This window comes from Amia ocellicauda, chromosome 6 (genome assembly GCF_036373705.1).
Source record: "Amia ocellicauda isolate fAmiCal2 chromosome 6, fAmiCal2.hap1, whole genome shotgun sequence".
NCBI classification, from domain to species: domain Eukaryota; kingdom Metazoa; phylum Chordata; class Actinopteri; order Amiiformes; family Amiidae; genus Amia; species Amia ocellicauda.
The window spans coordinates 21,065,767-21,093,235 of record NC_089855.1 but is presented as its reverse complement, the minus strand read 5'-3'; the positions used below and the strand labels follow the sequence as shown (position 1 = coordinate 21,093,235).

The 27,469-nt window shown below is 39.8% G+C and overlaps 1 protein-coding gene across 4 annotated transcripts in view; it reads left to right on the top strand.

Moving 5' to 3' along the window:
* Positions 1–26,970, top strand: part of tsc22d1 (TSC22 domain family, member 1) — a 49,139-nt gene extending 22,169 nt beyond the window's left edge. Inside the window, exons 1-3 of one of the 4 annotated variants that reach the window (XM_066706646.1) lie at positions 18,290–18,597; positions 24,462–24,513; positions 25,445–26,970. In XM_066706646.1, coding sequence (XP_066562743.1) covers positions 18,512–18,597; positions 24,462–24,513; positions 25,445–25,714 — 408 coding nt within the window. In that variant the 5' untranslated portion in view covers positions 18,290–18,511 and the 3' untranslated portion in view covers positions 25,715–26,970. Of the gene's footprint in view, positions 1–18,289; positions 18,598–23,481; positions 23,840–24,461; positions 24,514–25,070; positions 25,334–25,444 lie in introns of those variants that run through there. The other 3 variants (XM_066706645.1, XM_066706644.1, XM_066706647.1) reach the window with 3 other exon arrangements.
* The last annotated feature ends 499 nt before the right edge of the window (positions 26,971–27,469 follow it).

Below are 27,469 nucleotides of genomic sequence, written 5' to 3'. Positions count from 1 at the left end.
GTTTTGAGAGTTGCAAGTTAAAGTAGAATGCCAAGCAACTGACACTATTGTATTCTAGTAGTTTAAGAAGAAACACATAGTTGTAATTTACAGTAGAAGGAAACTTTTTCTGGTTTTAAGGATTCTTAATTCATTTAAAAGTAAAATAACAGAAGTGTAATGAATATACAGCAGCAGAACATTAGATTTTCCTGTTGTCATCCACTTTCTCCATCCAAACGCATTGTTGTGGTTGTCATTTCACAATGCATACAGAGCTGACATTAGCATGTAGCGAGTCCCAGACAAATGTAGCCTGATCAGTCATTTTTCTCTGACTGTGACACCTGACCGGGCAGGTCAATAAATGCAAGTTTAAATTTGCAAACTGTACCCACATTGCTACTTGTTATCAGGAGTATTGCAGCAGTGAAATGGATCTCAATGTGCTGTACTTATCTGCAATGTGTTTGTTGAAGTAGTAAAAGAAAATGGTAAAGGGATATAATGAAATCACTGTTTTCGCAGCTTTGGGCTTCTTTTGGAATTTGCCTCTGTGTGACCCTGAAATAACCCTCACAGTCTGTCCGCAGTTGGTTGTTTCAGATCCTTCAAACGCATTTTGTAAGATCAGTCTTGCTAGGCCACAAAGACGAGCCCTAATTTGTGCTCATGAACTTCGGTGTAGCTGAATGCTTGGGTCTTTTGCTCAGGCTGTTATTATGGGTGTCATTGCTACCATTGTTTCCCAAAAGTCTTTAAGTGTGAATTAGTGCTTAAGGCAAAGCATGAATAGATGGGCCTGAACTATATAATTATAGAAGAAGCACTTCACAGCTTTGTACCTCTATGATCTTTTGGCTTTGTTCTATTGTGATGAAACACTAATGTTTTCCGCATAAGCAGGATAAACCTCAAGTCACAATGAAGAATGATGACAGCCTAGGATTTGCTTAGGTCTACAGCAGGCGTTCACTGAAATAATAAACTAGTAATATAAATGGTATTTCAAACAAGACTTGTAAATGGTTTCACTGTGTAATTTTATTGCATTTTGAAATCATCCCTGAGCTAAATTTATCATTTTTTTTCCAGGTGGGAAGTACATTTTCTCACTGTTTCCCATTTGATAATGTATTTGCTCAGTCAAGAACAACCTTTACAGTGTTGTAGCCTGTATCCAGAAGAAGAAAAAAGTACATTTCCTCTATTAGAAAGCAGTAATAACAAATTCACCATGTCCCATTTAAAAGTCCCAGCAGTGTCGGAAACCAGCTTAATTATTTTTTCTCCTAAAATTTAAAAAATATCACCAAAAGCTTTGAGTCGGTTTACATCGTTGAGATCCCTGTGAACATTTTAGCTAGCTCAGAATATTGTGCTTTCTGCTTGTTGGTGCTTAAAAGATATCTTAGGCATTGCTGAATGTATCTTTTGAAAGCTCTGTAATTATAGTAAGCAAAGATCTCTATTGAATCTTCTCTTTCTCTCTAATTTGAAGCATTTATTTTTATTTTTTTATTTAAACAAATCAGCTTCAGGAATAGCTGTTACTAACTTTATAGATCTGGCCTCTGGCTTTATACCTCTGAAATTCACTCAAACGTCACAGTACACTGAACAAACTGGGTAGAGTGACAGGCTCATACACAATTCATGGGCACTTTCCTTTCAGACCACACTTTGTAGCTTATTCGCTGCACCTCTGTAAAGGCCAGGCGCTGGCTACACGCGGGTAATCCGAGAGACTGGGCTCATTCCTATTGTTCTTTGGATAGCAGAGGAGCTTCTGTTGATGTGCAGTGGTGGGGTTGTGTTTTCCTCGTGTTTCATCAGGAGCTCTCCCCAGTGAAAGCAGCGTGTCAGCAGTACTCGCATAATCAATGCAATGAGCTCATAGGCTGCAGGGGATGAAACATATCGATTGGACACAGCCTTTTATACCTGGAGGCTGTCAGCTGAGCAGCACAGTGTATGAGCCTTGTTTGTCTGTGTGTGTTTACATGTTCAGAGAGAAAGAGCATGTATAAGTAGATTATTACCCAAGTTTAGGAAGAAGACCCTCATTGTGCATTTGAGCCCAGCCAACATGGTCTGTGAGATTAGATGCCTGTTCCTGGCACAACTGTTTTATGAAGGGGACCTGAGAAGTGGCTTTGATGGGATGGTTTTGCAGGGATTGGTCCATAATAGCTTGAAGGCTCTCACTTGGGTTCATGGAGATGTTTGCATTTTACGTGTATTTTGCATTTGGGTGCAATTGTCCAAGTTGGAAGCTTCCCAATGGAGACAAAAACAACCTAAAACAACAAATATTTGATGAGCATTGGGACTGGCAGAACTAAAGCAGCTGGAGGTTCCTGGAATTATACCTTGACATTAAAATGGAATAGATAGGCCTGCATGTCCACATCTTTGCTCATCTTTTCTTCTGCTTCATTTTGTGATGGTGCTCAAATAACCTGTCACTGTTTTAAAGTTGAATTGAATGTGCAATATGGCAGTGAATTCAGTGACAATCAGTCCAAGGAAAGGCTAGGCCACTGAAGCAGTGTGTCATTTACAAGCAGACTCATGTGCTCACTTTATAGCACATTCCAAAACTGGTATTGTTTGAACAGTATTTTATGGAGCTGGGTTTTAAACAGCTTAATTATGTGAATTTGTCTTGTCTGTTTTCTGAAATGTAATCTTAAGTTTTGTATCGATTAGTAAAACTGTTCTGTGCTTAAAACGTTCATTAGATGCAGGTCCAGGATATGATTATTTCAGGACATTGATGTGCTTTACTGTGGCCTAAACCGTGCTACTTACTGGGGTAGAGGAATCCAGGCAGCCTCTAGCCATTCCTCACTGCAACCACATGCCTTTTATTCCCTGCCCTTTGTTGGCATCCATCATGCTTCATTTATTGTCCACCCAAAAAATTCTGAAGCATTTGTCTTTCTATTTGCATGCATAACTTGTCAGTGATGGCAGTTACTTATTCTGCATAATGAGGTCCTGGGATGAATGCAGCAGTTGTCTATTGAGTTCTTGATGCCTGCTTGTGCCTTTTAAGTTGCCAGAAGAGGGGTCTTTAGCCTGTGTGATTACTTCAGTTGTGCAGCCCCCTCCACCACCCTGCCACCAATCCAGTGCCACCACCGACACTGTGAAAGTCTTTAGTGTTCTTCCCAGCCGCGGAATGCTGAAGGCCAGATTCATCTGTATTTATCAAACAGACCCTTTAAAGTGTAAGAAAATGGAAGTTGATGGATACTCTGGTGGTTTCTGTTCTTCATTAAGCTTTTGAAATGAATGACTCTCAACTACAGGTGGGACCGGCCTGTGATGATATCGTCTGCGTCCAGAGCAGTCTCACCCCTCCCTTTCATTATATTTTAATACCTTTTAAAAGCACTTTTAGGAACTTAATTATTTAATTACCCTTTACCTGATTAGTGTCCGTGAAGGGATTAAAGAACCTGTTTAGATGCATTTTTATTTCATAATGAAATGCATTAAGTTGCCTAATCTTAATGAGGACTCTTCTGTGTAGTCATGAATGTGCCGGCATGCTGAACTAGGCCAGGGTAAAGCTGGGTTGGCAGCATTTACCCACATTTGAGGATATCAGTCTCTCTGTCACTAACCTGTCAAAGGCTGCAGACTGTTCAATCCAGGCAACAGGCTCAATTTATTGCTGAAGTTACTGGCATTGATTCAACCTTTATTTCAGTTTATTGTGCATTTTGTTATATACTCTTGTAAACCTGTATGTCATCTTAACATTGATTTCTGAACTTGGAGTGGTCTCTTAATTTTTTCCAGAGCTGTATATGATTATGAATACAAAAAACAGATTTTGGGGATTTTAAAAACGATCGCAGTTTTGAAAGTCTGGACTGAATTTGTTTCCCAGACTGGATGGATTCACCTTGACTCCAATTTAAATAAAATGTCGACAAAGGAGTAGAAACAATTCCAGGAGGAGGATCTCAAAATTGCTGTGTATATATAAATACATATAACATTTAAATTTTACAATTCAGCACATTCATATAGGCCTTTTGCCAAACTCACTTGCTGTCAGACAGGCTTTTATTCAGCAAAGATGGTGTCTTTTGCCAGCACAAGCTTACTGTCACACTGGGTGTCAACGAGGCCTTTGTTAGTGCTTTTAGATCTCTGGGAGGGAAAGCACAAAAACAGGGCTGACATCATTTTTTTTTCTTTTTCTTTTTTTAATTGGAGTCCTCCATTATATTGGATCAACAGCCTCAAGCACGGTGAATGGCAGGCAGTAGGAAAGGAGCAGTTCAGGCGCTGTGAGTGCATGCACTACCTGGCTGTATCCACTGCTGCTTCTAAACTCGAATATGGGCACAGTGGGAAATACACGCTCACTGTTGCAAGGAGTCCAGTAATAAGCCATGCTCAGCTCAGATACATTAATAAATAAATAAATGTAAGTTGATAACTCTGTAAATATATCTAAACAATGGATCTATTCTACTATAGTAAAAGCAGAATTTGACTTTGGAATGAGCTTTTGTGCAGGCTTCATATTTCAAGGGATGCATTGAGCCCTGTGATCAATGACCGCACTTAGTGCAATACTCAAGGAGACATCAGCAGCCAGTCTTGTTTCATATTTGAAAGCGATTTGTGTTCTTCTCTCTCAACCATGGTATTTTTATTTAGTTTCACAGTGTTGCCTTTGTGTAAGCGCAGACCTCTAATTGTCAGGACTCTGCAGTGAAGAATGAATGAGAGAAGTGTGGGACGGGGTGGGTAGTCAGGTATTACTCCTGGAGGTATAGAATAGGGTGTTTGCGCTAGTCAGGCCTTGGGAAAGACGGCAGTGCATGCTATATGAATGAATTCCCCTCCTGGCATTGTTCCAGCGCTGTGATGTCACCCTGGCCGTATTCTTTCACTCAGTAGGGGTTTTTAGAACCTACAGTCCCCTCCACAAAGAGAACAACACACTTCCAATACTTTTTTCTTAATGACACATTACCTAGTGACAGCATCTCACATCACTGTTGACGATGACTTGTCTTTGACTCTCCCGTGACTTTACACTGCATTAGAAACACTTAATTTTTCTAATTTGTAATCTCTATTTATCTGTAATGCGCTAGGCCTATGGAAAATGGGTTGCTACTGCAGAGCTGACCTTGTGTGTTTCTGTTTTCATTTTGTGGTCTTGAAATTTACATGCCAAAGTTGCAACAGTTTCCCCCAAATATTATCATTGTATTTAATCACTTCTGGGAAAATGCCTGAGGGTATACTGTTGGCTATAGAAACATGATATATACACATATATTGCACTCTCCTTCAAAATAAACCACAACATATTTTTTCCCCCTTGACAAACTTCCATCTACAGATGAAGAAGTTTTGGAGGGATATTGTTGACTGCCAGTTTGATTTTCTGAGGAAGCATATCTTATTGTACTGGGCCCTGACTGGCAGCAGTGCCCTGTTGACTGTAGCACTTTCAATCTACTGAAGCACTTGACACCAGGACATTTAATATAATACCTAAGCATTGTCGAAACTGCTTAAGAAGGCAACCCTGCAGTTAACTCCTCATTCGCACCCATTTTCCCTATTTGTTGCTGGTAGCTCACAATGCAACTCGGTTCAAAATTGTCTTTAATTAATCCAACTCCCTGCCCAACAAAGGGCAATGTCTGGCAGAGCTGCCTGGCAGGCCAGATACGTAATGACTGCACAGCAAACAACTCCCAGCACAGTTAAATGTGTCCTTAGCAAAGTTCATCCACTATTTTTGTAGAAATCAACCACGGACCGCACAATGGGCAATGCAATTACTCCTTTTATTACCGCTCCTATCTTTAAACATTTTAATTGAGGGTAAATATTTGTGTATATTGATGACTTGTAGGCACAGACATTGGTTGAAATTGACTAAGTTTTAAACGTCCCCAGTAATAGGCATTTGTGGAGGAAATTCATTAAAGGGATGAAAAATAGAATCTGTAAGTTGTATGGAGGCCTTCAAGGCACAATGCCTGACAAAATACTGACTAGGCTAATGAAATAACCTGGCTGTGTGGAATTGGATGTGGATTTGCAGCTTCCCAGTATGGAATGGAAATGCTGAAACTCTCATCCTTGATGCTTAAGTGACCCTAAGACACGGAACAGACTATGCTGTTAAACTGTGCATGTCGCCCAGAGTTGGTCTGTGCTTTTTTTTATGTTACTAGACATTTTAGATTTATTTATTTAGTTGGTTGTTTATTTGAGAGGTTATTCACTTGTAGCAAGGCTGAAAACATTAAATAAACATGCTGTTTGTCTACTTGTGAGGTGAATGCGGGTTGTGTGTGCAGTCTGTTTTTGTATGAGTCTATAGTCTATAAGACTTTTTATAGTCTTTGCTGCCCTCTAGTGGCTTTTCAATGGTCATTTTGGGCATGTCTTCAGCAAGTAACTGATTGGAAAGGCTTGATGAGTATTGTTTGATAGTATTGTTTCTGTACTCGTATCATTATAGGTAATCCAGGGTTCCCACGCTTCCTATTTAGGCTGATTCTTGCATGATCGGGTAAATATGGTGTAAATCTGAAATATAAGGCTTTATCCAACTAATCTAACACCCAATCAAACTAAAGTAATTGAAATATTTAATAGGGCTACAAGAGAAATCTATTGTATGGTGAGGTGCAATGCCATTGGAAGTGAAATAGTGCCACCTTATGGTAGAACATGGAGGATACATTTAATAAAGGTTCAGAGGGATATTTTAAACACTCTGAGTGAGTTCAAAAACAAATTGGCTGACTCCATTAAAATAATTTATGGCTCAATATCGTTATTCAGTGATGTATTTACTATTGAACCTTGTGCTGTGCCAGGTATTCAGACTTCCATCAACAAGACATTGGGTTAAATGGCCCCCTGCAGCGATGATATATTAAACACAACATATTAATTTGAACAAAGAATTAAACTGAATAAAGTTAAATTACTGTAAATGAGAATAGATTTAATACTAATGCATTGTCCACATGTACACTGTTTACTTCCGAAGTATGCAGAATTTAAGATTTAAGAAATTTGAGAATTTAAATAATTTGAAATGTACCATGGTTTGAACTGACAGATGCTGTTATTATTATTAATGGTTGTCATAGTTTAATCACTTGTATACTTTTACATTTTCATTCATACATTTAATTGTATAATAGAAAATTGAAATTACAATGCTTGGCATTGTTTTAAGTATGAGTAGGCCTTGGCATGTTTTCTATAAAGGATACTAACTCAACATTGCAGAATTTAAAATGAAAGTAAGTTTAATACATGCAAACTGAATCTGCAGGGTGTGGTAGAGAAAAGAATGAATACTAAAAGGACTTTTTAGTGCTGATGTAATAGTAATTGGTAATTGCACATATACAGATAGTTCTTATAACCACAAGGGGTCACCATTTAAACGGCTTAAAAACACTGCAATGTAAGCCATATTAAGGAAATAAAATGCTTTTTATTCTCTGAATAGCCATATTCATGTGTTCATATTCTGGATTAAATGTATTGACCACTTGTGCATAAAATATTGCAGACTATTACAGTGGCCAAACAATAAAGATCAAACTCTAGTACTTAAGTGGAATGTAATTAAAAATAATAAATGCACTAAATGTCAGTGAAAGTGGTGCTGAGTCAATAATGCACATTAGACCACTTTCCTAAACCACTTAGGCCTACATTTGTTTCATTCCAGAAGATAAACACATTGAATTTGTGAGGCAACGCACAAACCACTCAGACTTTTAATTAAAAATTCCAAGTGTGAATTTACAGTTTAGTATGACTAACGTACTAGTATTAACCTTCACAGTATAAAAAATACTGAATATGAATAAATAATAATCTGTGCTGAACACATTTTTTTTTAATTTGAACACTACCGAAATTGTAAACCAGTGGCTATGCTTAGATTTAAGAACAAATTTGATTTTTTTTTTTTTTTTCCTTTATGGGTGAGTTAGATTCGTGACTTGCTAGTTGGTTTTTGTTTCCATAGCGGTGGAATATGTGGGTGGGCTGGAACGTATCTCGTGATTTTCCTGCTGTCTTCACGGGGAAGGCAGTGTCCAGATAGCGAGTCGGAGATGGTTAAGGATCCGTTTCTTAGTACAGTTGATCTTGTGACTGTGCTCAGAAATGTGTGTCTCTGTCAGAACCTGTGCCAGCTGGCTCTTTAAATATTCCTGTTCCTTTTCCTGGTCATTGGGGAGAGGAGCTATGAGGAGGGAATTACACAGTAAATCAAGGCATGCTGACTTCAGAATTAATAACAGATAAGAGCTAGGGATAAGTCTTTACATAAGCTTGGTGTAATATGTATCCATTCAGTTATCTTGCCATGCCCTTTATTTGGTGTGATATGCATCCCTCGTGTTACTAAAGGGAGTGTGTCTATATCTACATGGAATGTGTGCAGTTAATTAAGCAGTGTTCTACCCTGTTTTCACTGCACTGTACTTATACACTCCCACACATTAGATTTACGCAAAAGCCAGTGTATCCCACAGATGATGGAGCAGAAAATTATTACTATAGACCATATTGTACATACGTCGAGTGCAGCATGCTATTCATTAACCTGTAACAGTTTCAGTTTAGTAACTTTTTAACCAAAGCTTTTAAAGCGTGAGACCTACAGAGCTGCTTGGTTGATCGCATGGCTTATTAATCGCTGCCCATCGATCCGTTTCATTGTCATGCACTTGAAGATCAAGTCACCGTTTTGGAATTGCAATCTCTGTTTCCCAGTATGGTCATCACATTCGTCAGCCCAGGCAGCTGGAATGGGGGCTCTGGTGTGCAGCTCATGATGGGAGATTCACATAGGATTAAAGCATTAAAGGCTGTCACTGCCTAAAAACAAATGAATCTCCTTAAGCTTTGACATTTTTAGGGTTCCCCAGAACTGATTATTCTAAATTGAACTACTATTGCTTCATTAAAGAAATAGATTTGAAGTATTTGAATAATTTTCACCAACATGTCCCAACTGGTCTAGAAGAACAGCAATGAATATAAGCATTTTGAATTTGAAATACAGAAGGGTTTGCACATTTTTTTGCTTACAGCTGGGCATATTGCAGTGTCAGGAAGTGGAATGTGAAGGGATATAAAAGCACACTTGTCGAAATACCATATGGTTTATTTAAATGAAACATCTAGTCACCTCCCTCAATAGCTTTTGGTGTATTTTTAAGCCTTTGCATATTCGTGCTTGACTAGTTTGGTTGCTGTGCTAATTGTTTTCTTTTCTTTTTTTTTTTCTTTCCAATGTCCTCTGGAACTGTCTTTGGTTTCTACTGTCCTTCATAGGTAAGATATATCTCTCTCCCATTAATCTGCCAGTGTTGTGCTGTCATGTTTCATTTCATGTAGTAATGTAATCTGTTGTATGCAGTATATATGAAATGGGCTGGTACTCAGTAGATGGGTTTCTGTCCAGGCTTTTCTTCCAATAAAAGTCCTGTCGAATATAAAAAAAAAAAAAAAAAAAAGACTTTACGACAGACTTGATGGTAACCCCAAATGTTGATTGAATTTTGTAAACATCGACCAGAAGTTTTTACATCCATTTAATTTTTAATGTATCAATAGTTGGTTATATGACATGCCAGTGGAATCTGGTTTTACAGATTACTAATACCTTGCAAATTTACAGTCACGTGCTATGCGACTAAGTGTTTTTTCAGGAAATTATATTGGCATTTAAATCGTTTTAAATATTTTGTTTGCTACAATGCGTATATACTTGTTTTTCGAACTTAAGATTTTTCCACACAAAACGTGTCCAATAAGTGGATGGAAATAGAGATATTGGTATGTAGGACAGACCCTTCACCATTTTTAATGTATAAGTATGGGCACTTCTTGATTTAAAAATAAATAAATAATAATAATCTAGGTCCTTTTCATAGCTAGTTAATTTGTAAGGATCCAATTTAGAATTCACTTGCAAAATTACAAATATTGCCCATTTGATTTGATTGCCTTCACATCACTTTTTTTTTTTTCACCACTGTAATCATGCCAGACTGTTTCTTTTCACAGCGAATGTGGTCATCTGGGTTTGTGCATGTGACTAAAATGATAACTTCCTGTTAATGCCCCAGTAGATAAAAACAGTTAACATGATATGGAAGTGGAGAGTGCTGCCTGAGTTACGCTTGCATATTAGGTAGGCTATATCTACATTTATGGTGTTTATTTATAAATGATAAGCAGTGTGTTCCTCAGCTCTAAAAAACAAAACGACAAAAAAATGTTTTAGATGAACTGGTTCCCAATCCCGTCACAGTCTCTACCGCCTGCAGTCGAAACCCTTAATGGGTGTGCTTCAGTTTAAAAATACTTTTGCGTGTCACAGAAGTACATTTTTGTAACTTTTTTCCTCTCCCTCAAGAGCCCCTCTCACCATTTTGGAGTTCTGATATAAATCAGTTTACCCTAAATGCCAGGCTTTTGCGTCTCTGCATCATATCACACCTGTTGCAGCTGCTGCTTGATTTAATGTAAAGTGTAGAAGTAATGGAAAGTGTTTAGCGTGTCAGACAAAAGCAGGAATAAAGAGGTCTATGTGGAGCTTCCTCATATGGACAGCCAGGCTGTTTTTTTTTCTCTTTAATACCTGTGCATTTCTGAGGGTGTCTGGGGAGACATTTTCTTTAGTGTCCTTAAACGCAGATAAGCTTTTATCAGCAGGAAAAAACATTGACGAATGGCAGGAAGTTGAAGTTTTGTACAGAGATTCTGATGGGGGCGAGGGGGCGGGGGGTAAACAACATCTCACTCACACCATGGCTTAATAATAATTTGAAGGGGATTCTAATTTATTTTTAATAACATTTTTCATGTTCCCTCCCCCACTCCAGTCACCATGCAGTCATGGTCTCGAAACAAAATCACAGCACGGGTATACAGAGCAGCGCAACGGTTCAGCTCCCAGCTAAACCTTGGACACTTGTTTGAGTAAATCCAGATTATACTAAATACCTCGGTGTCACAGCTTTAACGCTGACGTATTCACGGTAGTAATCTAGGACATTTTTGACCCTGACGTTGAACATTTAATAGGATATTGAACTGATCAGCGAGAAGGAAAAAGCATGGAGCTGCATCATAGTTAAAAGGGAGTGCTAATCTACACTTCATCAGGGTAGCATTAATGAGGCTCGGACTCTCATCACTCCCATCTTGGACTGCGAGGCCCGTAGTAACACCGGAAACTGTTTTAAGCTGTTTTCGTTTTCCCCTCTGGTGGTCTGTTGATGTCCTGAATCATACACAAACTGTGATTAACCTAGTCTTTTTCAGGACACAATGTATTGATTGTGTGTAGTACATTTTGTCCCTTTTCTGTGGTTGCACAAGTGGTATAGTGGCAGTAAAGTTTATTTGGATAGAATTAGCCATCACACCATGGCGTCTGTATCTGTGAGTGTATCTGTAGGTAGTTCAGTTCTGGGTGGGCATTATGCTTACATAATACATTCTTGGGTCTGTTGATGAAAACTGCAATCCAACCTTGAAGCGTTGGCAGTCAAATTTATTGTCCTATTGCAATAAGAATACAGCGCATTAACTATAAATCGTACATTTCCTTTAATCAAAATAATAGATTTGTGTGTTCGCCTCTGGTCACAAACATACTGAATATAAATAGGCTACTGAATATAAATGTTATTTAACATTCATCCAGGTATGATAGTAATCAAGACCAATTAATGGGGTTTACGCTGAAGACATGCAGTTGAATCGTACCAAGTTAGTCACCTCAGTTCTAAAAATTGTATTTGTAGAGCGAACATTGCAGTAGTGATGTACTTATTTTTTTTTTTTTTGTCACACCTACACTGCTGACGCAGAATCAGAAACCAAACAACATTTGTTTTTTATGTGGGTAAGCTGCAGAGCAGAAGAAAGTATTTTCTGATACGATAAATCTTCTTACTGCAAGTTATCTGGATTCTCCACAATTAAGTAAATGGTACTCTTTGATACAGTTAGCAAATCATAAACCACACGAGGACTGATTTAATGTATAACTAGTTTGTGTTTGCCTGGATTTTAGAATGGTTGTAATCATTAATACAGAACTGTATTTATGGTTACAGTTAATCTCTTTGGCACCTGTTTATTGGTATTTGAATTGAAATCATGCTATAAGTTTGCCAGGGTTGATGGGGCATTATTACTTCTTAATCTAGTAGGTTAACATCAGAATGATCATAATTTATACTGTTGTCAAGTGCTGATCTCCCATGTTATTGGTCTTCCGCACAATTGCACAGTCTGTGGTCTATTTGGTTTTATATCATCAGATGTCTTTGATCTGAACAAATCTTCAGCTGTTTCAGACCACCAGGAAACATGGATTTATTGCAGAAAAAGAATTTTGCAAGAAATGGAATAGGTTTACATTCTAAGAATCCTGTAATAACTTTTTCCATCAAATGAAACTCATCAGAGCCAAATGTGGTGGAGGGTAAAATAAAACAACTCAACGATGTTGATTTTAAGAAGTAGCGACGCTACATATCCAGGGGAAGCAGAGTAATCTCCCCAAAGCCTGACATGAATGGGGCCTCTCCAGTAAGAGCCCGGTGTTTGTTCTCGTGCCAGCGTGAGGGATTGAGGTCTTTAGCAGCGGAAGCAGACTTTCTTGTTGTCTGAAATCTTTCTAGATTTCTTACAGCATGTTCAATCACAGACCTATCCTGTCTGCTCCTCTACCCTGGTAGGGAGTAATTAAAATACATCTGCATCTCCCAATCATTTGATGATTATCATTCACGCATATTTCGCTTGATGAGATTAAAGAATTGTTCTCTCTTCGCACACAGCAGGCTCGTTATGTAACAGGACATAGGTCGTGGAAATTTCAAATTCTCCACTTTCAGGCTGCTAGATAGGAGAGAGGTGATTGCTTATTTTTTGTTAACAGCTTCTGAAAGTGTAAAAGTCAGACTTAGGGTAGCTTTCAAATTCAGGGGCATCCACGCACAAGTGGGATTTTTTCTGTAACTATACAGACCTGACAGATTGAGTTGATCAAAGGGAAATACACAGATTTCTCTCGTGTGTTTTAGCATCGCAAAAAACTGCCTGCGTATTGTCCGAATACATATAGAAGCTCAGTGTTGTACTTGTACTGCTTTGTGAAAGAATCCCCCCCAAAACACAGGAATGTGTTTTCGTTTTTTCTGTTTCCGAGAAGACCTGGTTGTTTTCATGCTGTGGGTGTGCGAAGGCATTATCACAGGATTCTGCCATCGGGGAAGGTGATGAGACAACGTAGAGTAAGCCCTCTGAGCTGCATCCTTGCAATACCCACCCTGGGCCTGCCTCTTGGCTGAGCGCGGCAGCCATCTAGCACACAAACTGGATCCTGCCGGTCTGCACGCTGCAGATGGTCACCCTGGAATTAGGGCAGTGAGTGTGCGCCGACACTGTAGACACGACAGATGCAGCGAGAGGCTTCTGAATGGATCTCGCAAATCAAGTCCGTCCCCTAAACGCCCAAATCAGACGGGGATTACAGCATTACTTCCAGTGGAGGTATTAAACACCCAGATGAGGGCACAAGCCGAGGGGGTGTGAAGCGTGCCTTGGACGTCGCCATTCAAATCAAACACGGGCCTGTCCTGTTGTTCTGTGGCAGCAGCGTTTCCAGTTGAGCACCTTGTTTTCTGTCCCCGGCACTACAAACCACTATAATCTTTTGTGTGCGGAAAGGCCAGCCTGTTCAAGAGCTATCTCGTATTTAATTGAATTGAATTTACTTGATAAAGACAGTGGATGTTTCACTGAACAACCACAATATCTTTTTTTTTTTTTTCTTGACTGTCCAAATAGTGGCCTCGAAAGAGCAATGCATGTGTGTGTGTGTGTCAGGCTTACATGTTGTTTTTTTTTTTTTGTTTGTTTTTTTAAACATACCTTCATTTTATTACGGACTTGTTATTCATACCAGAAACACGTGATTTCCTGTGTGCGTGACAATATAATATAGTTTGGTTTTCTGCTCTTGCATTGTGGCTTTAAACACACTTGTGATCTCAGATAGGGGGCTGTATTTGATTTCAAATATTTATACATCAAGATTTCCCTTATCTAATAAACCCCATTCTCGGGATACAATAATAGCATTTTAATTGTTACACAACTCTTTATCCAGTGGACATAAAATAATAAGTAAGTTCTAGTTTGTAATTCTCTTCCATAGCTATTTAACATAACATTATTTTACATAACAAAAAGCAAATAATACTTGGTACCAGAGCTCTCTATAACTATATTGATCTGTCTTTCATTCAGTTGTAAGTGCATGGCAACTGCTCCAGTAGTAAAGGGCTAATAGCTGTCTGTGTTGTGGACAGACAGACACCCCTCACTTCTTAGAAATTGGCATGGACTGCTGAGGAAATGTCGCCCCTTGTTAACAACTTAACTCTCTGAGTTTCATGTCCTTGGGATCCCACATTAGTTGTGAGACTAGGTTAAAACACTGTATTAACAAGGAGTCTTTTGTCAGGACCTATATTCATCAGTTTTGTCCTTGGGAAAATGGTAGGCTGAGGGCTACATTAGATATAGCTGTGTGTCATTGCAATTATTATTAATATCAAGCAATCAATCATATTTAAAAAAAGAAATTTTAAACTTTTGCTGAAAATCTGTGCAATCTGTAATAGAATGTACAGAATAACACACACTTAATTTCCTTACTGTAAAATTGCCCAACATTTGGTCATATGGAGGGAAATAAAGGGAAACTTTCCTTTTACTCTCTCCTCCCCAAGTCCCAAAGAAGAGGTTCCCAAAAGAAGTGAGATCTTTACATGGTATTTAATTAGAAAGGAAATATTTTTTATCTCCTCATCAAGTCAATCCAATACCCAGTGTTTAAGCCTTATTTTTGTTACCCAGTTATGCAAATATTCCTTGAGTGCAGTTCTTGTTTTCCAATTCATCAGTGACAGTTTCTCTGTTCAGGCGTATGTTCCTCTAGGTCTTTGCTTCAGGGGATTATGTCATTAGTGTGTTAGATGTGTTAGATACTAGGTACACTTTAATAGAAGATTAGACGGGACGTGCGGTGCACATAAACAGATTTGTGTGTGTTCACATATAGGCAAGAAGTGATGGAAATGGAATTTGCCAGGACATCCACTGGTATTAAAGTGGCCTTATCCAAATAACTGAAACAAATCCACAGCATTTAGATCCACTCAACAAAGACTTCTCATATTTGAAATATGTGTGGGTTTGTCTCCTGTGCAAGTCATAACTGTTGAGTCCAGACTCAGATCTGGTACAATGATTTAGTACATTCTCAAGGAGTTTCTGTAACAGCCAAGGTTTCTCCTAGTCACCTTCATACCATGAAAAGATCATCTATCCTGGTGTGAGCTGGGGGGTACAATTATAGACTGTTGCTAAAAATGGATGATTTCAACAGCAGGTATGGATTGCTGTAATGTCTGTTTCACTTGTCTTGTGTCAATAACAAGCTTTGGAGGTGTAAGAATGTTGTTGCTTTATACATCTGTATAATTATATGGAATCAAGTATGCAAGAATGATAGTATATCTGCAGAATGCTTGAGACAATCCACCAATCATATTAGTGATGGAAAACAGGTTCATGCCTGAATTGCTTCTCTTCTGTGATGACCAATAAGTACAATGTACCCCACTTCTGTCTTCAGTGCCATAACTCCACATCAGCTACATTTGTAAAGGCATTTTTCAAAGCTCGTTAATGGAAATACTTTGCGTGGGGGTGGGAAATGTGAAATAGTTCACATGCTTGCTGTGAAAAATAAATATATGGCTGTCCATTGTTTGTTTCTTAAACTGCAGACTTCTAGGCTGAAATCTTAATTGGAGGAGAAAGCCGGGATGCAGTTCAATCCACACCCAAACTCCCTCAGTGCGAACACTGCAGCGGTTGCCTTTATTACAGTAAAGGGGCCAGGACTTGCCTGCATCTTACATCATAACAGTGATTCATCTGTCACTTTATATAAAGGCAGCAGTGAGTCCAGACAAAAGAGGGGAAGGCTGAGCCTAGTGCAGATTTGGTGGCTATGACAGCGCAAGAGAGACAAACCCCCACACACTTCAGGGCCTTTCTGCTGTTGTAGCCCTGGGCGCTCGTTCATGCTTCATGCCGTAAAATGCATTCTGAGCTATTTGTTCAACGTTTTCTTGTGCATTTTTTGGTTAATCCTGTTAATACCAGGTTTCTTTTCAAATTACTTATACTCACTGCTCTCCTAACTATCACTGCTCACTATTACATAAACTGTAATGTGGATACACCATATGGGATTGCGGATTCAATGGTACGAACGTTTTCTGTTTTGTTGTAGGAGGTGCATAACCTACATAAGTAAGGTTAGAGTAAGAAGGAGTTTGGGAATTACTGGGGTGTTGCTTCTGTTTTCATTAGGTCAATTTTTATAAAGTGTTCTATGATTTTGTATAATACTGTAATATACATGTTTTTTACCCTTTCATAAACTAATTTACATTTAAAACAATCTATACATTTTATAACCAAAAACATTGTTCTGCCCCCCTCAAAAAAGGATATGAAAGCAATTATATATCCTTCAAAACATATATTCCATTTAAAAGCAAATGTGTAAGATTTTATTTGCAAATTATATTATTTTATTAACATTCTGCAGAATTATATTGAGATTTTCCCTTTCCCAGTGGCTCTTACTGACATGTGTAAGCTGGTTACATCACGAAGAGTTTTGTCAGGTGTAATTGGAATTCAGTGTCATGACGTTATCTGGTTTATTCTGGACTGCCTTTCAACTGAACGAGCATGGCATTTCTGTGTAGATTTTAAGTATGTTTGTTTTGGTTAGCCTGCACATTCTGGATTAATTTACAGTTTCTTAATATATAAGCCTTGATATCCATTTCTCACAGATGGAAAGATGCATCACTTGCTCAATGTGGTTATCGGCATGGCCTGCGCGCAGTAGACATGGAAACATGACTCCAGTTTTGTAACGGTTTATGCAGTTTAATCTATTACTAGCTGCAGGCTGCTGTTTTTATGTCAACACTAGTTGATAGATATGATACTATTTAACTTATTTTGAGTAAATGTACGTAAACTGAAAGATCTGTGACGTTTAAGCCCCTGGTGGTGCATGAAGTAGCACTTTTGAGTGGCAAAGTTTCAATTTATTCACGGGCCACCAAAGACACCTGCATTGCATTTAGATACCAGGTTTTGCCAGGCATCTACAAACATTATTAGTAAATAATAAACGGGCTTCTAATCTGAGAAGTCCGAGTCCCTGACATTTCAGTTGATAAAGTCTGATGTTTGTCTGGCAACGGCGTGAAATTCACGGGCTCAGTGTGTACTGGAAACACAATGGGATGGCCCTGCATCGCCACAGGGGAGCCTTTATATTCACAGTAGCACATGTCTAATCTGATTATTTTTTGATGGCACGTAGTAGATTTATGGGGATAAGAATCAGATTGTAAGGTGTTGACTTCAATCTATTCTACTGCTTTTCTGGGGGCTGTAAAACAAAACAGCTTCCTTGATTTAATCGGTTCCATAACACTAAAATCATTTTAGTACTTTCCTGTATCTATGCTGAAATACACAATTAGAATGGCTTTATTTTCCTGGATGTGGTAAACCACACATGAGGCTTTAGTTTCATGGTGCTTTAGTAATTTTAAACTAATTAAGTAATTAAAGATGATCCGAATGGCAACATTTGTACCACCCGGCTGAATCTTTAGTATTACTTGGTGTGTTTTGAATCTTATCAGCTACAATGAAACATACTTAAAGATAAGCTTTCTGTCTGTATGTATACTCTACATGTAGTGTGCAGAAATGACTTGCTTGTTAAAATGAACAGGTGAAATCCATTACGAAGTTAAGCACGGAAATCTCGTGTTGTGCATTAGTTCCGGACATACGTGCCTCGGTTTCTACTACAGTATAGGAAACTGATGAAAAGTGACAAGATAAGTCTCTGTGAAATCCAAGAGACTTGTCTCAATTTACTATAGAACAGAGAAATACATGTAGCTGGGACACATATGGTAGGGGAGGCTCTGGTGTTTGGTAGGGAGGAAGCCTGTATTCAGTGAGTTGTAAAATCACTAATCATCATAAAGATTTTAATCTCTGTTGATGGTTTATGTAAGAGCGTGTCACATGACCCGAGAGCTGCGTGACATCACAGCTTGTCCTGCTTGTTTTCATTCAATCACTCACAACCTGCCATGAAGAGGCGCACGATGCACAATCGCAGAAATAAGTACTGAGCCTTGATTGGCTGCCCTCGTGTCTTTCCCTGTGAGAAATTAAATGGAGTATTTAGTCTTGGGGGTCCAGAGTCTGAAAGAAGTTGTTTCTGGAAGGGAAGGGAAAATCGAGTGATCTTTCAGTACTCTGAGGGGTTCAGCAGATTAACATATCAATGAGAGAAACGGCTCTGCGGGTACAAGGCCGGAACGGGATGGCCCTGAAACTACTGTTTTGGGAGCTGGAGCAGCATTTGAAAAGGTAAAGGAGAATGAATGGAAAACCTATCCAGTAAATTCAGTTTAACCTAATTTATTTCCGTTGGCCGATTCATTTGAAAACTTATTTTTTGTGAAGGTGTGACTGAATGTTTGTGTAATAGCTTGTAATAGCAGTTTTAAGAACTTTCTGTGATTTGGGATGTTCCTTAAGTTGATCTTCTGTAACTTCAGTGAAGAGAGGGGTTTGGGTATTCATTTTACAGTTGGGGGCCCTTAGTAAGTTGAGGACATACCTCTGGATTGCTTTTGTTTGTTTGTTTTTGAGTAAGGAAGTTCAATAGTTAATTTTATTTGTATTTATTTTTCATTGCTGGCTGCTGTTTAAGGTATTTTAAATCGGTAATCTGGACATGCTAGTTTGTTTTTAGTTTTTGACAACATTTGGAGAAGAGTATATGGATTACAAATTGCTTTCCTTTCTGGATCTAGTTTTATCATTTCCTGGTTTTGAATTACATTTACAGAGCATATCTCTTATACTTTTTAGATGTGCGTATTATAAATCCATGTTACGATCATGTTGGTCTGTATTGAATTGTGTTCAAAAAGCATAATTGAATGTGAAAAAACAAGTTTAGCTACAGTACTGACATTAATATTGATCTGGAGTTCTGTTATTTAGCACCATCAGTTTTAAACCAGTATTATTTTAATAAAAAAAAATCTGAATTAATGACAAACGCAGCCAGTGTATTCCCAGAAAAGCTGGGATTTATATGGGATTGGTTTGTGGATTTTCCTTTCCTTCAGGTCAGTAGTACTTCCAGTTCAGATCTGTAACATGGATAATGGTGATAAATCAGAACAGTTGATGGAAATTTAGATGTACTGGCTGCCTTATATTGGGGTTTTGTGTTTCTGTAGGCTGTTTAAACAAGGTGCTGTATACATCTGATGTCAGTCTCCTTGGTAATCTTGGCCTGATTCTATTGTGAAATGCATGGAGGGAACCTGAAAGGAGAATGCTATTTGATTGTAAAGCAATCAGTCACTATAAGAAATTCTGGGAAGATGGACAACAATCTCCACATTTTCCATGTTTACCATATTTACCACTTTAACCACCAGTCATAGGCTGAGCAGCACTGTACTTCACAATGGTTAACCATTTAGAGTGGCCAGGTGTCAGTCCCTAATTGTTTGGCAATGTTTTTTTTCACATAATTCAAGTAAAATATTTTTTGGATTTGAGGAAGTGCAACCAAGCTTACAAGGTAGACTGAATAATTTAATGAGAAATATAGTTCTGGACTTGTTTTGTCTTGATTTTATTGATCTTGTTGTACTGCCACACAATATTTGGTATCTGCCCCCCTATGCAGGAGTCAGGTGAAGAACTGCCCAATTTATTAATAGTAAATAGGAGCTCTTAATGTTTTAATAGAATGACATCATGTTCTGTGTGATCTCAGGCTGCTCAGCAATGTTGTGTGTTCAGACCCTGAACCAAATCATGTTGGTGGTCCCTGCTACTATGCCTTTAATGGAATAGCTACTAGTTGTCCCACACCTGTCTCCACAAGCTTCGCTCCAGTTGGACCCTGTGCAGTTTGGCCATTGAAAGGTCCAGACTGTCTGACCCGAGGGTGCATAGTGAAGCTGCTAGCTTCACTGTCCCCAGCAGACATGGTGAGACATCCAGTGACTCTCATTTATGTGGAGGTTTTATTTCTAAAACTGAGTTAATAATGCAATGTTCTGCCAATAATTAGTGTTTTTGAAGAGAGAATTATGTGAAAACACATTTTAATTTGGAAAGCGGTGATCTGGATTTAGAATTCGAATTATTATTTTTAAATAAAACTGAATTTGGTACGATTATGTATAAATTGTTTTTATGGGTTTACATTTATTAGCAGCATTTGACGGGACAGATATAATACATGTATAGGCCTATATATAATCCACTTAACTTTAAAATTAATTAGATAAAATAGATTCAGAATCCGGATTACTGGCCCCAGAAATGGAAGGGCCCAGGTCAGTGGAATTTTACAGTGCCTGTTCTGACTACACACCTGAAGCACTAAACAAAAACACGTGTACCCAGCCAAGCTCTGTGGTGAGGTAGCTGGTACATGTGGAGTTTGGGTGCCTGTCCTAGTTCTCCATTCTAATTTTAAGTTGAAATTTGCGTTTTAATTACTATGACATGAATTTAGTCAAATACGAATGTTTAGACATCACCTGGTATTGTACTGTAGTGTAGCACTAGCGTAAGCAGCAGCATTTGGATTTTCCCCATCCCATAAGCGGTTGTCTGATTTTAATACAATTAATTTCCAGACTTTGCAACCAAACATTCTGGAACATGACCACTGCTTGATGGGGTGGTAAATTAGGTTTTGGTGAGACTCTGGTTTCTGCAATCAAAGTTGAATAGCCTGCTTGTTTTCTTGACCATATATAAACTCTATGGATTCCTTTCTAAAATGAAAGATTTGGGGACCAGAATAACCACGATAAGCTGCTTAGGGACAGGCACGATGACAACACCTCTAATACAATAAGGTCAGCTTCTATATGCCAGGAGTATATTTGGATTCTGTAATTGCCTAAACCAGCTTCCCGTCAAAGAACTCTGGAAGAGAAACCAATTTCCCTTGAGCAGATTACTACCATTCTTAGCTTCATAGGGGAAAGTCACTGTTTAAATAGTGCAGTAAACACTCTTGACTTATCCCTATTTTATTTATGGCATCGTTAATATGTTAAACTAGTTTTACATTCTGCTCTCTCTCGTCTGTGCAGTATGAGGCTGCAAGTGTTTGGTCATTTCGGTTTGAAGATCACTTACTCTTGTACAGGCATTTTAATAAAATTTGAATTACTACAATTTTAAATTAAAGTGAGGGGAGTTATTAATGTAGTGGGTAAAATCACCTTTCAACTTCACATTGCGTTAACCAGAAGTCTATATGGTTACCTGTGTTGTAAAGTCTCAATATAAGTCAATACTTGCTGTGCATGATCAAAAACATCATCTGCAGATAATGACTGTGGGGTTATTTTACAGTTTTAAAAACTTCATTTTAGTGACATGACGGAAAACATGGATCAATGGAAAATGTTTCCTAGGCAATCACCTGCTTCCAAATGGACTAAAAATAAATATCAAAAAGAAACATTTAGTAACTAGACATGATACCATGATCTTATGCCATGATCACAACTTGCCATATCTTTGAGTTCTTCCACATTTTGTTACCTCTACAGGTCAGTGTAAGGCTGTTTACTTGGTTAGATGGTGGAGTTTACACTACTAATTTGAATAATTTTCTTATTTCCTATTGTCAGCTACAATCCTCTGAATTCTGCCACTTGCAATATGAAATGAAAATAAGCTTTTAGTTGTTTTGTTGAATTTATGATAAATAATAATGTTTCCAGTCATGTCAAAGGCAATTGAGACAATTTTGACTGTAAATGTAAATCCCTGATATTTATTGATAATAGATTAATAAAGAAGACCCTCCTCTAATATACAGCTCAGTTTGCCTATTCTCCTGTATTATTTCACACCCATTAAAAAGGCTTTCCTATTTTAATTTTCTCATTGTAGTATACAGTAATATGAAGTGAGATTTCCTTTTCTAACTTGCTTAGGTAGTCTTCAATCCAGGAACATTGTGTGTAGGTGGGTGCCTGGTGTAAAACCAACAAGTCACTTCTGATTTCATCTTTTTTGTGAGTAACTGAATAGGGGCCAAGTGTTAAATTTGATAACTCCAGGTTTTCCACTGCATATTTGGGCAACTGAATTCTCACAGGTGATGGTGGGTGGTAATGCATTAAAATTGTCCAAATGGACAGTGGACCGATACTTCTCTATACCAAGGGTAGTTTGTCTGATGAAAGTAAAATGGTGTGTAATTTTTTGCTTGTTTTGAGTTTGAATGCAGCAATACAAAACTATAATGGCTCATCTTATACATGCAATATACGCTGATTGATGGATCATATAAGGAAATACAGTAGTACCAGCAAGCAGTAACCTCACCTATATAGTTCTAGGACAGAGCTGTTTATATGCAGGAAAGTGCTTATGTGTACTCCTAAAGAAGCTTAAAAAATAAGATCTATAAATGCACTGAATATATTATGGATTATATACACACATACTCAAATGAGAGGGTGCACAAATGTGTTTGATTCTAGTAAAAAAATAGATAGATGCATTGAGTAATCATATCTTTTTTTCCCTTAAATTACTGAAATAATCGATTGCAACATGGTATCTATTATATGTGCAGAGCATTCTCCTTAGGATTTAATTTGAATCGATTTGTGTGGGGCTCGTTTTTAAGATGCTATACTGCAGAAGTGTAATGCATATTTCGAAAAAAATGGAATGAAATCCCCTTCCCTTCGATTGTCCCTTCATAAATCCCCCTCCCAGGACGTGTGGTAATAGCTCTGGTTGTGCGGTATCTAGCGAAAGCAGCGCTTGGTGGTTTGCTGCCAGAGCGGCCGGCAGGTGGCAGCAGCAGCGCGGGCACAGCTGATCTAATGCCCGGTGCCAAGCTTTGCACCTGCAGACACCGAGCTGCTCTATGTCGTCAGATCACTGAATACACGCTTAAAATAATGTCTGTAAACATCCAGGTGTTTGTATTGATGCAATATATATGCAGTCCAGATAACGGGAGCGGGTTGTTGATAAAATATGAATGTTTTGTGGTGTTGGAGTTTACGGCAAGGCGTACAAAGTCGCACCGGGTCCTGCCTCCTCTTCCCGTCCGGTTTTCCCCGGTTTGCACTGTGCTCTCGGCATATATTATGTGAGCGAGTCGGCCGAGCTCCAGGTGGGGGCGTTCCTGCATACATTATTGTAGTGAGTCGCTCTCGGCCAATGGGGTGGCGGAGTGCGCTGTTTTTCTTACATAAATTATGCAAATGTCCCGAAGCCTGCAGATTTTCAGCTCGGCGGAGATGAGCTGACCTTGGAGATTCCTTTGTGCGGCGCTGCGAGAGGCGAGCTCCCCGAGCACACAGCCTTCCTGAAGGGACAGCCGGCTGTCTGAAAACAATGTGAATCGGGACTCGAGTCGGGACGATCTTTTGCTTTGACTGCGTTTTGTGATATATGGACGGAATAGCATGAATGCCCCATGCTATACAGTGGCGATGGATCTTGGGGTTTGCCAGCTGAGAAATTTCTCGATATCTTTTTTGTCGTCGTTACTGGGTACAGAGAGCTCGTCTGTACGGCTTGATAACAGGTAAATGTCAGTCGAAATGAAATTGTTAACGAGAAATGGGTGTTGCAGGAGAAAAATAAATAAGCTGGTGGTGTTGGGGGTGGGGGGGTGGGGGTATTGATGCTGAATATTCACCTTTCTGTTGATGTTTAAATTGTGTTTTCAAGATGTTTTAAATATGACGATCAGGGATATGCGTGTCTTTTTTGTGCATGATTATTGGTTTAATTACTCGAAATATGGAGCAACCTGAGCATTGCCAGCGCTGAGATGTGCATGACAGATCATACTGTACGCCTAACGAGAGGTGCTGTACTACTGAACAGCCTGCTCTCCATCATTGTGTTAAGCTGTACAGACACATTCATAACGTTTAGTGGATCCTTTTTGGACTAGGATGATTCAAGGCTATCTATCTATATAAAAAAAAAATACAATTTATCCCAGTAGTTAAAAATGCTTAGGTTGCTGAAAGCCTTATGTTTGCAGCACTGAGTCCAGCCCTAGTGTATTCAGTAGGACAGCTTAGCAATAGCTTGGAAAACATTTGCATTTACCAGATATTGTCGAGTTGTGTAAGCAAGTCATTTAAAATGATTGTGTATTTCTGTATTTTAATATCGTTTCTTTGTGTGTCCCCCAGTTCTTCTGGTGCCAGTGTGGTGGCCATAGACAACAAGATTGAACAAGCGATGGTGAGTTATTTATCAGAAAATATACAAGTATCTAGTCATTTGTGTGCGAATCAAAGTGTGTGTTTATCCAGGTGCACTTCTAATCTGAAAATGTGGTATATCCTCAACGATTGTTTGTGTTCTCATATACAATGAAATATTGAAATGTGAATAGAAACCATATGCACACTCCAAAATACACACGCTATAATTCTTGTAATGTCGATTGACAGTATGGAGACTTTATAGTGCCAATTGCATGTGCTTGTCCTGGAGACTGGATGACGGGAGGGAGGAATACAATGCAGCAGCGTCGGATAGCTGTCTGTGTTTGAGTTTCGATGCAGTGTATCCTTTAGCTCTTGTTGCGATGTCTTGTGTTAAGCAGTGCAGTCGCAGCGTTAAGAAAATGAATGTATAGCAAATGTAGTCAGCGGGATTAAACGACCCATTGCATTACGTGCATGACTTGCGCGTTTGGGTGAAAGGGTGCTGTGTGCGGGAGCTGCGGGAGCTGCGGGAGCGCGAGCTGCGCTCTTTGTTGCTGGGTCCGCGCCTGCAGCGCTCTCACGCGATGCCCCGCCGCTGTTGCCAGGCAAACTCCCCGTCTGCGGCCGGGTATAAATAGCGCGGCCGCTGATTGGCTGCGCGGCGGGCCGGCCATTTTGTCGTTCGTGACGGCGCCGTGGTCTCGCCGAGGAAGAGGGAGTGGAGCGCTGCGGAGGAGCCTGTTTACCCAGCCGGGCTGCACAGCGCCGTGTTGAGTGGCCAGGGTTTAGACATGGATTATCAACAGCACCCCCACCGCACCCTCTGTATCAGAGACACGTCTTTTAATACGGTATATAACGTTCAGTCGCTGTCGCCCATCTGCCGGCCTGCCTGTTTGTGTAACGGTTTCCTTCAGCTCTGTGCGGTGCTAACGTGTCTGCTTGCTGTTTTTGTTGTGCAGGATCTAGTGAAGAGTCACTTGATGTACGCGGTGCGGGAGGAGGTGGAGGTTTTGAAGGAGCAGATTAAGGAACTGATCGAAAGAAACTCGCAGCTGGAGCAGGAAAACAACCTGCTGAAGAACCTGGCGAGCCCGGAGCAGCTCGCCCAGTTTCAAGCACAGCTACAGAGCGGCTCGCCGCCGGCTGCCACTCAGCCCCCGGCGACAGCAGCTCCGCCAGCCCCTGCGCCTGCCCAGCCAGCCTCGCAGAGCACCGGCCCGTCCGCGTAGCGCCGTGGGACCCCAGTGAAGGGGTGCATCTAGGGAACTCAAAACTACAAACAGACTCGCTGCAATCGCAGGAATATTGCATTCAAAATGTGCACATTTCATTTTCCAACTTGATAAGTGTGCATATAATTATATATATATACAAATTATGTATATGTATATAATTATATATCTATATGTCATTTCCTTACCCTTTAAGAGGCTTTACACACTTAAGACATTCGTCTTTCTTTCTGCAAAAGACTGTCAACAGATGACGAACTTGCCCGAATCCGTGGACTACTGACGTCATTTCGACTCTTATTTGGTGACGTAGGGATCTCCGCGGCTGAGTGAGGGACGTCAATCCTGATTTCAGCGGGACTCCCGGATTCTACACATGTTACCCAGCTCATTGAAATGTGTAGTGTATATATCATACTTTGTGAAGGCTGTGAGTAATTAGAACAAGCACTTTCTTGGTGGCAAATGTGAAGGAACCCAGAGGACCATAAAGATGACCGAGAGCCCCATCTGGAATGGGGGAAACTAAGCAGGAGATAAGTGACTTATATTATGCATCAACCGCATCTTGTTCGTTTGGATGAAGGGGAAACGGTTCCATAAGGTGGTGTAAATAATTTTTCAGTATTTAAGTTTGAACTGTCCTTGTACTTGGCTCCTTAAAGTTTAGGCTGCTGATTTTTCAAGCAGTTATGAGGTGCAGGAAGGGGAGAAGGAGACGTTTGGGGTTTAGCTGAATTGCAAGGGTTGTTAGCCTTATGTATATTTGTGTATTTAGTGTAAGTACTCTGTAATATAGTATACACTGTAACTATTTAGATTGTACAGATTGAAATCTAGCTGTTTCATTGGCTGACCTGAGCAAGTTTGGACAGTCTTTTTTTATGCTGTAAATCAGGAATGCAGCTTTTCAACTGTTGAGAACATGAAACTGACAGTGACTTGTGTTTTCTCGTTTTCTTGGCTGCATTAAATACTACAGTAAACCGATGTTCACTTGAAGTTATACGAAGAATTAAAGCACCGTTGTGAACTTTTGTTTGTTTTCTTTTGACAGTGAAGCAATCCGGATGTTCAACAATTACTCTTGATGACATTAAAACAAATCTGATATGATATTTTGCATATACGTACAAGTTGTATGCTTATGTTTTGTGCATGTTCCTCTGGAAGAGAAAAAAAAAAGTTGTAACAAAATTCAGTTGCACCTGACTGTTGCACTTCTCAACTTTCAATAAAAAAAGCAAAACCGATCAGCGCGATGTTTGGTGATTTGAAGGCGCTGTGTGTGTGTGTGTGTGTGTGTGTGTGTGTGTGTGTGTGTGTGTGTGTGTGACCCGCTGCACGCAGGCGCAGATCCGCGCGGCACGGTGACCGCTCCGTGACCTCTGACTCACGCGCGGCGGCACGCGGGGGGTTCCCTGGCGCGAGCTGCGTCTCCGGCGGCCCGGGGGGGGGCAGCGCCTCTCAGCACTTCACTCCGGCGGCCCGGGGGGGGGCAGCGCCTCTCAGCACTTCACTCCGGCGGCCCGGGGGGGGGCAGCGCCTCTCAGCACTTCACTCCGGCGGCCCGGGGGGGGGCAGCGCCTCACAGCACAGCCACTCCGGCGGCCCGGGGGGGGGCAGCGCCTCTCAGCACTTCACTCCGGCGGCCTCCAGACTGCAGGTAGTCTAACACCAACCCGGCGAGGTCGCACAGGGCCACGCCCGCAGAAAGTGCTCGAAACGCCGGAAGGCATAGTCTGAGTAGTT